This window comes from Desmodus rotundus, chromosome 11, assembly GCF_022682495.2.
Source record: "Desmodus rotundus isolate HL8 chromosome 11, HLdesRot8A.1, whole genome shotgun sequence".
Classification (NCBI taxonomy): domain Eukaryota; kingdom Metazoa; phylum Chordata; class Mammalia; order Chiroptera; family Phyllostomidae; genus Desmodus; species Desmodus rotundus.
The window spans coordinates 74,234,550-74,251,683 of record NC_071397.1 but is presented as its reverse complement, the minus strand read 5'-3'; the positions used below and the strand labels follow the sequence as shown (position 1 = coordinate 74,251,683).

At 38.6% G+C, this 17,134-nt stretch overlaps 1 protein-coding gene across 5 annotated transcripts in view; it reads right to left on the bottom strand.

Annotated features, from left to right (window-relative positions):
• Positions 1 to 11,990, bottom strand: part of TRMT11 (tRNA methyltransferase 11 homolog) — a 49,849-nt gene extending 37,859 nt beyond the window's left edge. For 2 of the 5 annotated variants that reach the window (XM_053914276.2, XM_024551861.4), the window contains exons 1-7: positions 11,881 to 11,981; positions 9,538 to 9,603; positions 8,370 to 8,443; positions 4,943 to 5,024; positions 4,763 to 4,855; positions 4,392 to 4,526; positions 3,488 to 3,644 (exon numbers count right to left, since the gene is read on the bottom strand). In XM_053914276.2, coding sequence (XP_053770251.1) covers positions 3,488 to 3,644; positions 4,392 to 4,526; positions 4,763 to 4,855; positions 4,943 to 5,024; positions 8,370 to 8,443; positions 9,538 to 9,603; positions 11,881 to 11,952 — 679 coding nt within the window. In that variant the 5' untranslated portion in view covers positions 11,953 to 11,981. Of the gene's footprint in view, positions 1 to 3,487; positions 3,645 to 4,391; positions 4,527 to 4,762; positions 4,856 to 4,942; positions 5,025 to 7,870; positions 7,890 to 8,369; positions 8,444 to 9,537; positions 9,604 to 11,613; positions 11,850 to 11,880 lie in introns of those variants that run through there. The other 3 variants (XM_053914277.2, XM_053914278.2, XM_071219654.1) reach the window with 3 other exon arrangements.
• Positions 11,991 to 17,134: the final 5,144 nt, after the last annotated feature.

Sequence of the window (17,134 nt, the reverse complement as noted above, 5' to 3'; positions counted from 1 at the left end):
AATATATGCATGTATTTGTATGTGCATTTACATATATGTGTATTGGGAACCACCATGCCTGGTTTCCCATTGCTAAGGCTCAGTGAGAGACCTTGGGATTATAAGCCACTAAGGAGACAAAGCTTATTTTCCTGGCAGAGGCGCAGCTTCTGCCCCCTTTTACTTCACCCTGCTTGGCCCCTGGTGGATGACTGGTTAGCCAAAGACAGGTAAGATTCCTCAAGGGAGGGGAGACCTAAGACAGGCACAGTCATGAAGGGGCCTTCAGGGAAGGACTTGGGGGGCTATAGAAAAAGGGAGTGATGGGCACTCACCCCTCGGCTTTGACATAGCCTGAGTCCTCATTCTGTCTGTGAGAAGTATCTTAATCTCTTGGTTGCCTTACTTCCCCTGCCTGACTTAAACCTGAAACAATGACAGAGGGTGGTGCAGCCCTGGGCAGGCAGTTCCCCTGGGCGATGAGGCCTAAGAATGCATAAAATCCTATGAAACCTGCTCTGCTAAGAATGTCCTCAATTTTCTGATGAGGTTGCAAGCATGAAATGAGTTTGTTTCCCAAAGTTTTACTGCCCTTTAGCTAACTGACCTTAACTCAGAATAAGCCTTCATAGTTCTTTGAATGTTATCTATTGTTTGATCATTACTGCCTGACAATGACTGATGAGCTTTACCTGTATTCCTGTGCAAATTGAACCCAATAAAAGCCCGCTGAGGAACAGGCTCCTGGCCTTCTCCTTTGAGAGATCAGCCACCTTTCCTCCCCAAGCAGATCATGTCTTGGTAGATTTATTTTCATCTGCAACAGCCAGGGGGCTCTGCTGGACAAAGTTTCCCCATAGTTGTGTATATACACATTTATTTCCTAGCTTGTCTGCTGAAAAAGTCTAGAAACAAAGAAACCTAGCACCCAATCTTGGTTTCTAGTACCACTCCCCACTAAAAGAAACAAGTGTTCCTTGGAGAAGTGACTGATTCCAGGGTGTGACCAGGTAGAAGATAAGCTAGGAAGTAAGAAAATGCTAAAAAAAAAAAAAAAAAGACGAAGATAGACTAAGATCCAATGCAAGAGTTCTCAGTAGGCAAATGGGATAATTTGAGCAACAAAGTCATTTTAAAAGGAATGAATTATGGACTACTGGGGGCAGGCGAGGGAATCCAGAATTTCGTATTAATACAAGATAAATACATAGGAGAAGAGAAAGGGCTCTTACTTACAACAGAGTGACTACAAACTGATAAAGGTGAAGGGAGTGCTGATGCTGAAAAATCATGACTCTGTGGCCACCAAAATCAAGACTGGTTCCAGCAACAATCACCAACTGTTGCCGGGATGCTAAACCTGACAACCTGCTGGGAGAAAGGGGGGATTTAGGTGCAGGACGGGACACTGACATGGTCTTAGTGTGTCTCCCTAAAGATTGCCTATTAACTGCAATGGAAAAGAATTACTAATCAAACTGAAAAAATCAAACATCATCTTAACTAGCTGATCAAAACCAACATTACCAATGAGGGGCAGTCAGCCATCACGTGGATGCCCTGAGAAGGACAGAAAATCACTGACGTTTATACACAACCCAGCTGGGAATGCACAGGCGGAGTCTAATCTTGAGGAAATATCAAATGATCCAAAATGAGGAACATACTGGATAAAAAATGAAGGTAGGAGGAATTCTTCAAGACTGCAAACTTCATAGAAGAAAAAAAAGGGCTTTGGATATGTTCCATATCAAAGGAATCAAAGAAACACTGGCAACGAAACACCTGATGCTACACTGGAGAGAAAATAAAAGTGTTTAAAAGGACACGAGTGGATCAATGAACAAAAGTGGAGTATAAACATTAAAGTACTGTATTATGGCACATCTGCGAACACTGCAAACTGTACTATGGTTACGTAAGAGAATATCCTTATTCTTAAGAAATATATACTGAAGTATTTGAGGGGTAAAGCGATATGATGGATACAACATACTTTCAAATGGTGCAGGAAAAAAACATTACGTATATAAACATAAAGAGAAAATGAATGATAAAGCAAATGAGGCCAAATGTTAACAATAGTCTAAACTGGGTCAAGAATATGCAGGTGTTCTTTGTTCTGTGTTTATTCTTGATACTTTTCTCTAAGTTTGGTTTTATTTTCAGTAGAAGTTCAAAAAGCTGTGGAAAATACTTAGGATAAGGAGGACAGAAAAGAAAGGAATGGGTAGTACAATATGTTGAGGGTGGGATATATGCAGACAATGGTGGAATAGAAAAAGAGAGAGTTACTAAGAAGATTTATTCAACAACACACACAGAAAATCATTACATTGGAAAGATATCTCTTGACTTTTGATGCAATTTCTTCCTAATCACATGTAGTCATAGCCCTCAAATTAGCTTATGGTGAAAGTAGTAGCTGGCTGGCACATCCTGATGCAGAGAGAGGCAGCTCTCTGAGAGCAGTTAAGCAAGAGCATGAGCTCTAAGAGGTTGACTGGTGAGTTTGAATCTCATCAAAGTTATACACTGGATAACCCTGGCTAAGTCGCTGAGCCTCTCTTTGTGCTATAAGCTCCTCAGGAAGATTTTAAAAATCACCTCCAGGGTAGTAGTTGTAAGAATTAAATTAGATAGAAACATCAGAGTGCATAGTACAGTACCTGACATGTTTACTGTTCAACAAGTGTTAGCAATTACATCATCCCTGTTTACAAAGTCTCTGATGGGCAAAGATGGCTGGCTACAGGGAGAAACTCCAACCACAAGCCTGATTTGTTCCCACACGATCTGAATCACAATGAATTCAGCCAGAATTTAGCCGAATCTAAATATGAGCACTCCCTAGGTAAGGAGGAGACCAAGCAAACATGGGCTGAAGCACGAACATGTCTGCAGAGACTCAGATGAAGTACACTGAGAACTGTAGGACTCTCACATGAATGTAATTACAACGACACCCAATCAAGTGTGTACAGAACCCAGATCATGGCCTCGGCAGCCAGCCTCTAGCCCACTGACACTTATCACTGTTCTTTCTTTCATACTTTCTTGTAAACCTCCACAAACCAAATCAAAGATAAGGCAGATTAACCATTTTTCTCCATCTGAGTATACGAGTTATCAATTTTAACAGATGAACACATTTTTTTTTCTGTCACTCAAGTCTTTCTTCTCCCCAAGAATTTTCCTATTTAAAGTAACTACATAGCTTTACATTTCCATTAATGTATGTATGATACTGCAGTGTATGGTATGCTTCCCCCTAGTGGTTTACTTAGGAAAAACCCACAAATTTCTAGAAGCATCACCTTTGAGGCAGCAAAAGTGTTAAATGCTGGCTATTACACAAATACGTGGTTGCCTCTTAGCCACTACTAATGATAAATGAAAGGTTATTCTGTCCATTTAATCTTTTGGCAAAAATATTACTATCACTTTGACTTTTAAAGAAGCAACTATACTAGCTTCTATACTAGTTTTAAAAGCTAAATAAAAATACCTGTTCCAACAAACGGATCAAAGACAATATCATTTTCTTTCACTTTCCCATGGTTGGCCATGATGAATGATAAACCAGCATCCATGCTTGTATTTCCAATGAAGTGTCTCTTTTTGACACTGTATGACTCAATAAGTTCTCTTTGTCCATCTGCAATCTAGATCAGAGATATTTTTCAAATCGGTGTAACTGTACAGAACAGATTTAAGATAGTCATTCACAATAAAAACACCACAGTATCTCAATGACAAAAACTTATTTCCACTTACTACTGCTCTAAACTTTTTCCTTTAAAAAAAATGTGATTGAGGTAGTTATGGACAAATACCTTTCATTTCTTAGTGCTATCATTTACTTTGACTTTTCATACCAAATTCAAATTAAATTTGAATGTTATTATTCCAGGGGTCCGTGGTTGGTTAAGATTTATCCATCTTTTTTTCCTGAATAACTCATTCTGAAACATAAGCCACAGCTTCCACTTGCCGACTCAGAGCCCTCGGCAAGTGGGAACTGCTCTGCATAATGTCACTGCTTTACAGAATAGACACCCAGACCGGCGAGCGCCACAAACGAGACCCCTCGGCTAAAAGAGAACTCTGCCCTCGCTCAGCTGTATGAAAAAAGCGGTTCAGACTTTCTGACAAGTCATATGTCAGTGTTTCCAGGTACACCACCTCCTACCTGGGCCCTATGTCTAACAATGTCTTGCACTACACAGGAATGTCCAGAAAAACAATCAAAACCAAAGAAAACTCATAACCACATATTTTTCACTGACTTGAATTCATACAGTTCTGACTTCAGCAGCTTTACAGTTCTACATCTAGAGTCCAATTAAAAGGCCTAACATTTACCTTTGAAAGAAAATAAACTAAAATAGGTAAAAAGGACACTTCCTTACCCATCTACCAAAATAAATATTACGTGGATGCTCAGGGATGCAGTTTGGGTCCAAACCATAATCCTCCAAAACGGAGAAGATATGCTGTGGATTCTTCAAATTCACTTTTCCTTCAAATGGCAGGAACTCAAGAGCCTACAAAATAAAAGTAATTCTAATGTCCTATAAAAGTTTAAAAGGAAAATAATGCTTACAGGATAATACCTATCTTATAAGCCTGGTATCAGGATTAAGTAACAAAAAACATGAAATGGACCGAGCACACAATGTGCTACAAAATAGGCACTTTACAGACACTGAGCATTAGCAGATCAGCCGGGGCCAGACCCCGTTCACCTCACAGGAGTTTGGTTTTTGCTATTTTCACTTACATCTATTCGTTTCACTTTTTCTTCTTGTGTCAATGTTTTATTAAATGTGTGAATCTTTATTTTATATGTAGAATCTGAATGTAGAAATGGAACCTAAAATAAAAGCAGATAAATTCTTTAAGCTTAGTCATTCTACAGTATCTGCAGACAAATTATATAAAAACACATTTCATTACGCACCATCTTCTCCACAGGGTAGTTTTTAAGAGAACTATACAGCTCTTCCGGAGACCTTCCATGACCCCATAGTTCAAATATGGACCTAGGAAATAAATGATTAGTACTAACCTCAGTTAAGAAATTAGTTAACACAGTAACATGTAACAATGGTTTCACTATTTTTTATGCTCACTCCACTGCCTATGTTTTCTAAGCTATAAATAAGAAATATGTATCCCAGAAACAAATACAGCTTAAGTCCAAATAACACAGAGAAGTTGAACTTTACACACAAGGAGAGAAATTTATAAGTCAAGATTTTTCCAACTTTTCTTCATTGTATTTCGTACTAGAACAAAAATGATGTAGTAAAATCACTTAAGTTATTTTAGTGAAATAGGTGAATCTAATTGAGGAAACCTAATTTTCCCAATGTCTTATCTATAAAAATGATCAGATAAAAATGTTACTATTAATATTTATCTATTAATTAGTAATGTTTAGTAATGAACAATTACATTTATAACTGTTACAGAAAATTCTCATATAAAATATTTTTCGGCTACCATATATTTCAAGGAATATTTAAACAATTACAAGTAATATTTCATTGTGATCAGTGAAACAGTTCTTAGAATCAATTGTAATAGAAGTCGATCTATATATTAGCACAGTTTTGTGCTTCTAACACTACCATTAGCACTGAGATTATCCTCTGAAAATGAATTCCTCCTTTCCTTCATATTGAATTTATTGAAAGGCCTCTACAGTAATCCTACTCTTACACAGCTATCACTTAAGTTGTAACCTCAGCTGTACAAAACACACAAGAGTATAAAAAGAAACAACAAAAAACTGTTCAAAATAAATGTCCCCAAATTCCAGGTATTCAATTTTTTTCTTAATGTTTAAAAATTAAGATTGGTCAATTTACTGATTTAATAAATACTTATTAAGAATTAGTAGCCCTGGCTGGTGTAGATCAGTGGATTGAGTGCGGGCCTCTGAACCAAAGGGTCGCCAATTCGATTCCCAGCCAGGGCACATGCCTGGGCTGCAGGCCAGGTCCCCAGTATGGGACACGCCAGAGGCAACCACACATTGATATTTTTCTCCCTCTCTTTCTCCCTACCTTCCCCTCTCTCTAAAAATAAATAAATAAAATATTTTTTTAAAAAGAGATTACTATATGACAGGAATTGTTCCAGGTACTAGGATGTTGCAAAGAGCAAAGCTCACTGCATTCGTAAAAGTTAAGGGAGAAGAAAGACTCCTGGAAGCATTCCCTGAAGGAAAGCATAAGTAACGCAACCTCTGGAAATGAAAAACCTTGAAAAGCAAAAATAATAAAGAGCTAACATGTAATATAACTCAAAGAACGAGGGCTGTTCTAAGGCTATTTAATATTTATTCACTTATTCCTCACAGAAGCCCTATGAGGTAGCTGCTGGAATTACCACCCATTTAAACAATGAGGAAACGGAGGCACAAAGAGGTTAAATAACTCTCAGGTGCTAAGGCACCGAAACGAGGGTTCAAATCCAAGCCATCTGACTCCAGACTCCATGCTCTTTATCACTGCTTCTCAAAAACGCAAAAAAATCAGGAATTCCAGGCCGTTCAGGAAAGGTGCAGCAGTTCCACAGATCTCAATTACCCCTAATGAACTATTACACACTGTAACATAGGAACTAATGCTTGTCATAACCTAGAGTCAATAAAACATGAAATAACACTCATATCCTTTTTTACAGAGAGAATTCATAAACCATTAACAAATCTATGTTTTAAATGTTCAAAATAAAAAGTTAGACAAAATAAAAAGCTTCAGGTAAAACTGGAATATTAACTTACTGTAATACCTTTTATGATTTAATTTTCCGAGTAAAAAGCTTTCATACATAAGACTGCACTGTTCCTATTTCAGAGATTATAAAGTTTATACAGATTGCTACATTTCTCATGGGCACACATAAATACGCATGGATGTGAACTCATTATATCAAATCAATGATGATCTAAGCTATTTCACCAATTAGAGCAGTACAATAAATCGTCCTGACAAAAAATCTAAGAAACTATCCTTTGAGGGAAGGAGGCGCATGGAATTGGGCAGGTGCGCAGGGAGCATCAGCGGTTTATGTAAAACATACATTTTCTTAAAGGAAAAAGAATTGTGGCAGGTATCTCAAAATGTTGACATCTAACAATGTAGATACCTAGATGTTTGTTATATTTTTCACTTTTTTATGGTACGCTCAAAGTATTACATGTTAAAAATAAATTAACAAAATTAACTTTCAATACCTATTTTACCACACACAAAAAAACTGAATTCAAGTTAGTTTTAAATCTATGCTTATGATAGTCTATTTTAGTTCTGGAACAATTAATGCTACAATAGGATTGTGAACTTTAACACCTCTTAGAGCCATCTCTTAATACACTAAAGTAATAATTAATTATGTATTTTTTATGTTTCCATTTTCTAGTCATTTTTATTAAATAAGTTAGACCCAAGCTTCAGTTCAAGAGATAAGATTTAGTACTGTAGCTAGTTTTCAATCGGATGAATTTAACTAAGTATGGAGTTATAGTCTATTTGATAATATAGCAATACATATCATGCTATAAAACACTGCCAACCGTGTTAATAAAACTAGGTATATGTAAATTTGTATTTGCACTGAATCATTAAATATTATAATTTCTAAGGAAAGATGGCATTTAGTAACCTGCCAGAATGTTCAGAAAAAAAAGTAACTCAAAGATAACATAAGTTGGTCAAATTTGAAGATGCATGTAGAAAATATAGTTTAATTTTCAAACTCAAAGATAAAAAATTTTCCAATTATAAAATTTAAAAAAAGGAAAGGAAAACAACAATAGATGTCAATGATAAATTCTAGAAAACACCCAAATAGGATAAACATTGAACAATATAATTACCTTAATTCACACCAAATTATGATAATCAGAATTGCTCTAACACATCAGAACAGTAAAACTTATTTCATGGCGGTCCTCACTTTTTGCCATCTTATACTTCACCAATTTGCTCATCCAACTAAAAACCATCTATAAGAAAAACCTTTTTTAGATTTTCAACATTTTGGTTATAATTAACCATGGCATTTATCCTATGTAATAACATAGCATTTGTATCTTATACTGTATCATGCTTAGTAAAGAAGTTTAAAAAAGGTATTCCACAATAAGCATGTTTGCCTTTCACCACTGAGATTCTCTCCCCGGTTCAGCAGGTAACTCTCCTGGTTCCCCCACCCCAATCCAGTGGCCAATGCAGGTAACTGCAAGCTAAACTGACCACCCCACCCCCAACAAACAACCCCTTCTACTTTGTGCCAATATAGCAAAAAGTAGGACAGAGTAACTATGAGAAGCATGGTATATACTCATGGAGGAGAACATTGTAAGTTTTCCTTACTTGGCACACACTGTCCGTTTCATTAAGTTTCTGGCAATATCTTCAGAGGGAATACTAAGAATCCAAAAAGGAGACTGAAAGAAAAAACAGTATTGAACTTCTAAGAGGTTTTATGGCCTCATATGCTTTTATTCAAGAAGTCCATAAGTGATCATATGTGATCTAACTACAATTAAAACTGTTCTCACAGAAAAAAAAAAAGTAAATTATTTTAATAGATCATCTGTCAGGATACTATAGCATAATGCCAAAACACTTTTGTAAGTAATTCTATAAATAAAAATATCAGTACATTTACGGTTATTTAAAATTTAGATTAATTTTGTAGTTGCTCTCTTATGTAGTTTGACCAAAATAATTAATGCATAAAAATCCCAAAGTATAATCTCAAGATTTTTATTGTTGCTAATCATTCCTTATAATACAGCTACTTTATTTCTAACTTCTAAGTAAGGTATTTCTATGAATAATCTCTCTTTTTCTAGGTAGTTGTGGCCAACTGAGCTGGGTGGGGGCGGGGGAGCTCTGCAATAACTATGGAATAGGAAAAATGATATCCTAAATATATAGGATATTGTTTATCCTAAGTACTGGAATAGGATAAATAATAAATTATGATTAATTTTTCTTATTCTAGCTAAGAAAAAAAAGTTGTAGGTGCATCAGGGGGATTTCTCTCCAACCCCCATCTCAAGGCCCAAATTATAGACATTTTTCCAGAACACAGCAAAACCTAGCAGGACCCTGACCTTAGTTCATGACCCTTATTCAATTATACCCACACTCCCCCTCTAGCCTCCTTTCTCAACAAGTGAAAGTCACTCAGGGGTACAAGTCTAACATCAGGAGCTTTTCTCTCATGTTTTGCAAGCACTGCTCCCTGCCACCCCTAGTCTTTCTTCTTCCAGTATTCATACAAATTAAAGCACAATCGTTAAATTAAAAGTTTATAAACTAATGAGATAAGTAAATACTGAAAATATATCTCAATTATTTCCCAAAAACCACAGTATTTTTTCCAAAATATGCTTTTCATTCAATTGCCCCTAGGGAGAGTTACAAGTAACCACACAAATATAAATTTAAGATTTGCAGTTCTCTTCAAATCCAACGTTCTATTTATAAATATATTACATATGATCCAATAAAAAATATAAGTTCAACTTACCTTTCCATAAGTTTCCTGACTATTGGTGAACTGACCTCCAAAAAGTGAAAGCAAAGACTTTATTTCCTATATTGAAAATATTATAGAGAGAATACATTTTAACACGAGGAAGTAAAACTCTATTAAAAGATACAGATATAATACAATTAAAAAATAAAAAGAGTGGGTTGATGCCCTGGCTGTGTTTGGAGTATCGTCCCATACACCAGAAGGTTGTAGGTTCGATTCTGAATCGGGACACACACCTAGGTTGAGGGTTAGGTCCCTAGGAGTAGTCCTAGTCCAGTAGGAGGAACTGATGGATGTCTTTCTCTCTCTCCCCCTTCCTCTCTAAATCAATAAACATATCCTAAGGTAAGGATTAAAAAACAGGAAGTGGGTTAATGATCTACCTGTTCAACACCATACTATTTTTCTCAGTTCCTCCATAAAACTGCTTTGTCCCCCATCTCTCAAGAAATAACCCTGACTTTCTCATGATGTAGAAAACAGGCCCTGGAGCAGCTACCCACACTCACCCTCTGCCCACTCTCCATTTCCACGGAAAGACCAACGCCTTCTCCTGTTGTGCCTTTATATCCATTTTCCTCATCTCGTCAGCCTATTAACAAGCCAATCTCTGAGGGGCTGGGGGGAAGAGGGGTCATCCCTTGACCCCAGGTCCCTGAAACTGTTAACCTATCTCTTACTTTCCCTTTTTATGCTCTATTATGCTCTAAGAGCACTGCTCTATCTCCCCTTCCTCACTTTTCATGTCCACTAAACCCAGTCATCTAGCCCCCACCCCACAAAAACAACTCTACACAACAGCTATAGCAAATTTCCTAAAACTTTAACTATAAAGTTTTCTGTGGCCTCGCACCCTTCCTGTTTGACACTTCACCTACCTTCGTGACCTCCTCTTCTCACTTCTCAGTGTCCGTATTTCCAACACCTGTATTTGGCTCACCGCTCTTTGCTGCTACGCTTTCTCTGAATAATTTCATCTTCCCTCCTAGTGTTCCTATGCAGAAGAGTCTCAGATATTTATTACTCAGACCATTCTACCAAACTCTGTGCATACTCATATTCCTATTCGCTGCCTCCCGGTCATCTTCACCTGATGTGACACAAGCACACTAAATTCAGCACAACAAAAATTTAAATTTTACATCTGGCTGTGCTACTTTAAGTGGAGACACCCTTATATCCACTCCAGGACTCATCCGTGATTTATCCCTCTTTCCCCCCACATTCAATCATCAAGCCCTGATCATTTTATCACCGATTTTCTCAGCTTATCCTATCCTCTTACCCCTTGACCTGGTTCAAACCTTCTTAATCTATTAACAAGACTATTCCAGAAGACTCCTAACTAGTCTCTGATTCTAAACATATTCCCCTCAAATCTATCCTGTGTGCCTTTAAAAGAAAAATATGATTCTCTCACTTCCTTACTTAAAACTCTTCAATAAACTGCCCTTCCAATCTCCAGGATATTGAAGGCTTTGGATTTTCTGGCTCCTTTTTACCTCTCCTGTTCTCTTCTTGTCACTCTCTGCTACATTATTTCATAATCCAGTAATAACAATAACTTGTAATTCTAATTTACTTATTTCTCTCCTTGGCCTGGCTAACTACTACTCATCCTTTAGGTACCGTTCATGGAAACCATCTCAAAGGTCAACATCTCCCCACCCCTCAGGTGGATTCGGTATCCCTTCTACATGTTCTCGTATTTCCTGCTCATCTCTCCATCACTGCACTTACCACCGTTATTTCGTAATGCTTACTTATGCACCTGCTCACCCCTTTGCCTAAACAGTAAGCTCCTTGCAGACAGAAACTGTCTTTGTCCCCGTTTTATGTCCAGCGTCCTGCGCAATTATAGGTACTGAAACTGTTTCTTGAATGAATAACAATACTTTTCCCAACTTCTCCATCAATTGAGCCCTACCAGCCACCACCACCCCCCACCCTCCCCCACAGTCTGGCCAGGATGTTTAATACTTAAAACACTGCACTGAGCCTTTCCGTCGGCTGTCTATTCTCCGTTAAACGAAGAACTCCCGGAGGAAGAGGACCGGTCATATTCACCTAACTCCGGTACCGGGCACACGGGTAGCGGAATGAATGAAAGTGCTAGCCAGGCTGAGATACTGTGCCTTGAACTTCTCTCTCACACCTCCCTCGCCGAGCTCGGACAGTCCCGGGGGCCGCAGCACTGGGGATGCGTGATATCCCCAAGTAGCACGCCCCCCGGACCCCTGCATGCTCCGGGGGCGCGGCGCTCCGCCGTCCGCACACCACCCCCACCGCGCCGTCCTCTGCGGTCGGAAGTTGCGGAGTGCTCTGCAGGCTCACCGGCAGACGGAACTCCAGGTGCTCCTGTGCCAGGAGCAGCAGATACCTGTTCAAGGAACCAGGGAGCGCCATTGCAGCCGCCACGGTGCGCACGCGTAGTCGGCACGTCGTCCCGCCCCCTCTCCCCCCTCCCCCCTCCCTCCACAGAGTCGTTTCCGCTGAGGCGGAGCCTGAAGGGCCGGAAACGGAAGCTCAGGGAAGCGGGGCGGTCTCCCCTCGGCCCAGGGCTCCTCACCACCCCTGAGTCTGAGTGCAGCGGCTCCCGGTCGGGCTGGCGCTGCTGCTAGGCGCTTTCTGGTTGAGGTCGCCAAGTAGTAGTAGTTGGTGGGAGCGGCCACGTTGTTTTCAGGAGTTGATTACGATAAGACAGTGCTTGCTTTATCGCCTGACCTCCGCCTCCTGTCTCCCTTCCCCCTCCCATGGAAAAAGTGTCTTCCGCGAAACTAGGTGCCGAAAAGGTTGGGGACCGCTACTCTATGACATATGGAAAGGTAGTTATTTACTCTTTGACAAGAGCGGCCAAGGTGGGTCCAAGGATGAGACCAAGGAAATGCTAAAAAGGGTAGTGATTGATACACCCTATTATCAAAAGCATCAAAATGTCAAAACACATGAGATTTTGATGAGGCAACTTTTTTTTTTATCCTCACCTGAGGACATGCTCATTGATTTGAGAGAGAGAGATAAACATCCATCTGCCACCTTACCCATGCACCGACTGGGGATTGAACCCGCAACCTAGGTACATGGCCTAACCAGGAATCAAACCCACAACCCTTTGGTGTACAGGACACTGGACCAACTGAGCCACCTGGCCAGGGCGATGGGGCAACTTTTTAAAAATATATTAAAGAGATGCTGGTTTTCGTGCCTAGAATAATATGCTGTGCAGAGAGCATATGAGAATAGAGGGTGTAAGAGAAACCAGATGAATGCAAGTTTCCTTTATTTTTAACATGAGATCCTTTGAGCTAAGGCTCATAGTAAGTCGTCAGGAATTCTTCACTTCTTCACTCCAGAAACAAGCAGGAGAGTATCCACATCATGGATCTCAAACTGTTGGATACATGGTCCGAGGAAATAGAAATTAACCCTGTACAGGCCATTAGTGTTAGTGTGAAACTACTCTCAATCCTATCAACTGTCTTGGAGGAACTCACAGCCAGACCAGTTCAATGTTTTTGAGTTTATTAGGGTAGTCACAGAGCCACAGGAGAGTATGGACTTTGGAAGTTGGTGTTCAAACTAGAATCTGGAGACTTGCAATTTTTTTTTTTTTTTTAACTAGAAGGGACAAGGATGTTCATAGTCTGTCTTCTGGGAACTGATCCAAAACTCCATCCCTGCTTCATCTACCAGGGAAGAACTCTTAAGAGAGTTGGCTCCTCTTAGGAGATTACTGTTGTGCAAGTATTGAAGCCTCCAGTAGAGACTGTTGATTATTTAAAAACAAAAAACCACAGACATTGCTGGGAAGGACCAGGAATTGGTGAAGAAGAGTGTTGTGTTCTGGTTATAACAAGCCACTAGAGTGTTGAGAACAGTAGGACACAAAGTCAGTGAAAAAAGGAAATGACCAGAGAGTTAACAGTTCCCAACAGCAGAGGTTACATGTATTGTCAAAACTGGTCATACATCTCTATCAGATGGAGCATCTAACACCTGAAAAGGGATTGGCTATCACAGAGAACCATAGGAATTCGTGCACCAATGAGAGGGGGAAAAATTGTCTTCATATTAAGAACAGATTTTTGCAATGAGTAAAAAAAAACAAGGGGGCTTTTGAAAGGTTTGGAGAATAAATTTTATTGGAACAAATTACATAAGAACTATGGAAACTTCACTAGAGTGAAGCATTCCTGTGGGAGACCTAATTTCATGAAATGCCAGAAGGGTCTCCAGCATCTTTAATGTCAATGGAAATAATTCAGGGAGAGAGAAAGAATACCAGGTGCTCTCAGGAAAGAAAACTAGACAAGTTGGGACTATGAAGCACCAGTTCCAACTTAGGCAGCTGCAGTTGATTTAAGTATGACTCAGCTCCATGAGGTGAAATTCCCAACAAGCAAGACATCCAGAAGTGGAGAAAAGTAGATCTTGTCCTCTGGTCAAAAGACTCCCCAGAGCAAATCTGAAGCCCTAATTGCAAATTAGGCCTACTAATTTGCTACCTGTGAAACAGGTTCTGTGCACAGAAAAAATGTAAAAGAGAATGGGATGGAGATTCAGCTTTCTCTCCCTGTCATCCTTAAACTCTACGCTGACACAATTCAGATAATCGAGGGCCATTGATTTCCACACAGATGTAAATGGAAGCCTGATTTCAGTTATGCTAGAGGAGAACTGTCCCCTATCTCAGCTGCTGGCATAGAAACAGTTTTCCAAAGTCTGACCTAGGGCCTGCCAAAGTTAGGGAGGCCTCTCCTCTTTGGGCCACTCCTTCATCTGATTCTTTTGTTTGCCATGAGACTGAAATTGCAAGATATCAAGATTATTTAAGCTTAAACTTTATTTAAGCTTTATTTAAGTTTATTTAAACAGAATCAGAGATCTGTTTTCTACAGTGTGGGACAAAAGTAATCTTACAGTTGTGAATACACAAAACAAGGACTTTATTTTTACATCTTATTAATTATTGTATTATTTTCTACATGAACAACTGTAGAAAATACTTTCACCCCACCCTGTATTTATATTGCTAGCATAAGCTTATTCATAAACATGAATCAACAGGTATTGGCTTCATTTTAGTGAACTGGAGTAGTGGGTATATGATGAATGTGTGGGGAACAACTTTACAGATGAATTTTTGACATCAAAATCTATGAGTGTTGCAATAATAAAGACTGTGCTGTTGACCTTGGATTCTTATATGAAGACGTATACCTACATCTCTGACACTGAACCTCTCATACATTAGGATCAGCCAATTTATTAAAGCATTTGAATTTCTGTTTTTAGGACTATAAAAAAAAGTCCAGATAACCAGGTAGGATTTATCCCAGGTATAAAAGGCTAATTCAACATTCAAAACTCAAGTATTGTAATCCATCACAACAACAGGCTAAAAAATAAAAGTCATAGGATCATATGAATAGATGCAATAAAAGCAGTTGACAAAATGCAACACAAACTTATGTTAAAAATTCTCAGTAAACTAGAACTGGTAGGAACGTCCTCAACTTTGATAAGGAATTTCTACACCAAACCTACAGCTAACATCATAGAAACTCAAAGTTTCTCTACTAAGATCAGGTACTACACAAGGATGTCATCACCTCTTACCGCTCTTTTTCAACATGACGCTGGAAGGTTTGGCTAATGCAGTAAGACAATAAAAGGTGCACAGATTGGGAAGAAAGACATAAAACTGTCTTTGTTCACAGATGACATGATCACCTATGTAGAAAACCCAAAACAATCAATAAAAAAGTCTACTGAAACTAATAAGGCATTATAGCAAGGTTGCAGAATACATAGTTAATATGCAAAAGTCCATTGCTTTCTTAATATGCCAGTGATGAACAAGTGGAATTTAAAATTAAAAACACAGTACCATTTACATTAGCACCCCCCAAAATGAAATACTTAGGCATAAATCTAACCAAAAAAATGTGTAAGGTCTACACAAGGAAAACTAAAAAAAACAAAAAACAAAAAAACCTCTGATAAACAAAATCAAAGATCTAAATAAATGGAAAGAGATTTTATGTTCACGAATAGGAAAACTCAATAGTTAGGATGTCAGTTCTTCCCAACTTGATCTATATACTGAATGCAATCCCAATAAAAATCCCAGCAAATTATTTTGTATAACAAACTGATTTTAAAGTTGATATGGAAAGGCAAAAGACCCAGAACAGCCAGCACAATGCTGAAGGAGAAGGGCAAGGCTGGAAGACTGACACTGCCTGACTTCAAGACTTACTATAAAGTTACGGTAATCAAGACAGTGGTGTTGGTGAAAACAGATCAATGGAACAGAAGGGAGGGCCCAGAAATAGGCCATATAAATACAGTCATCTGATCTTTGACAAAGGAACGAAGGCAATACAATAGAATAAAAATAGTCTTTATAACAAATGATGTTGGAACAATTGGACATTCACATAAAAAAAAATGAAGTTAGACACAAACCTTACAACCTTCACCAAAAATTAACTCAAAATGGATCACAGAACTAAATATAAAATGCAAAACTATAAAACTCCTCGAACAGGAGAAAACCTAGAGGACTTGACTACGGCAATGACTCTTTAGATACAACACCAAAGGCACCACCATTGGAAGAAATAACTGATAAGCTGAACTTCATTAAAAATAAAACCAACTGCTCTTTAAAATGTCAAGAGAATGAGAAGACAAGCCACAACCTGGGAAAAATATTTGCAAAAGATACATCTGATAATGGACTGTTATCCAAAATATACAAAAAAACTCATAAAACTGAATAATAAGAAAACAAGCAACTCAACTTAAAAATGGGCCAACAACCTTAACAGGTACCTTCCCAGAGACATACAGATAGCGAAAAAGCATATGAAAAGATGCTCCGTACCATCTGTCATCAGGGAAATGCAAAATTAAAACCATAAGATACCACTACATACCTATTAGAATGGCCAAAATCCTAAACACTGACAACATCAAATTTTGCCAAGGATGTGGAACAGAAATTGATTCATTGCTGGTGGGAATAGAAAATGCTACAGCCACCTTTGAAGACAGTTTGGCACTTTTTTACAAAAGTAAACATATACTTCCCCAGTGATCCAGCAATTGTGCTCCTTGATATTTACCCAAAGGAGTTGAAAACATATCCACACAAAAACTGGCATGCAGGTGTTTGGTTTGTTTTGTTTTTTTTTAATTGATTTGCAAGAGAGAGGGGGAAAGAGAGACATCAGTTTGGTGTTATACTTACTTGTGCATTCTTTGGTTGATTCTTGTATATGCCCTGACCAGGGATCAAGACAGCAACCTCCGCTTATCGGGCCAATGCTCTAACCCACTGAGCCACCCAGCAAGGACCAGCTGTTTATAGCAGTTTTATTCATAATTGTCAAAACTTGAAAGTAACCAAGATAGCCTTCAGTAGATGGTTGTATAAACTGTGGTACATCCTGACAATGTAATAGTATTCAGCACTGAAAAGAGGTGACGTATCAGACACGAAGGAACCTTAAATGTGTATTACTAAGTAAAGGAAGCCCATCTTAAAAGGCTGCACATTGCATGATTCCAACTATATGAC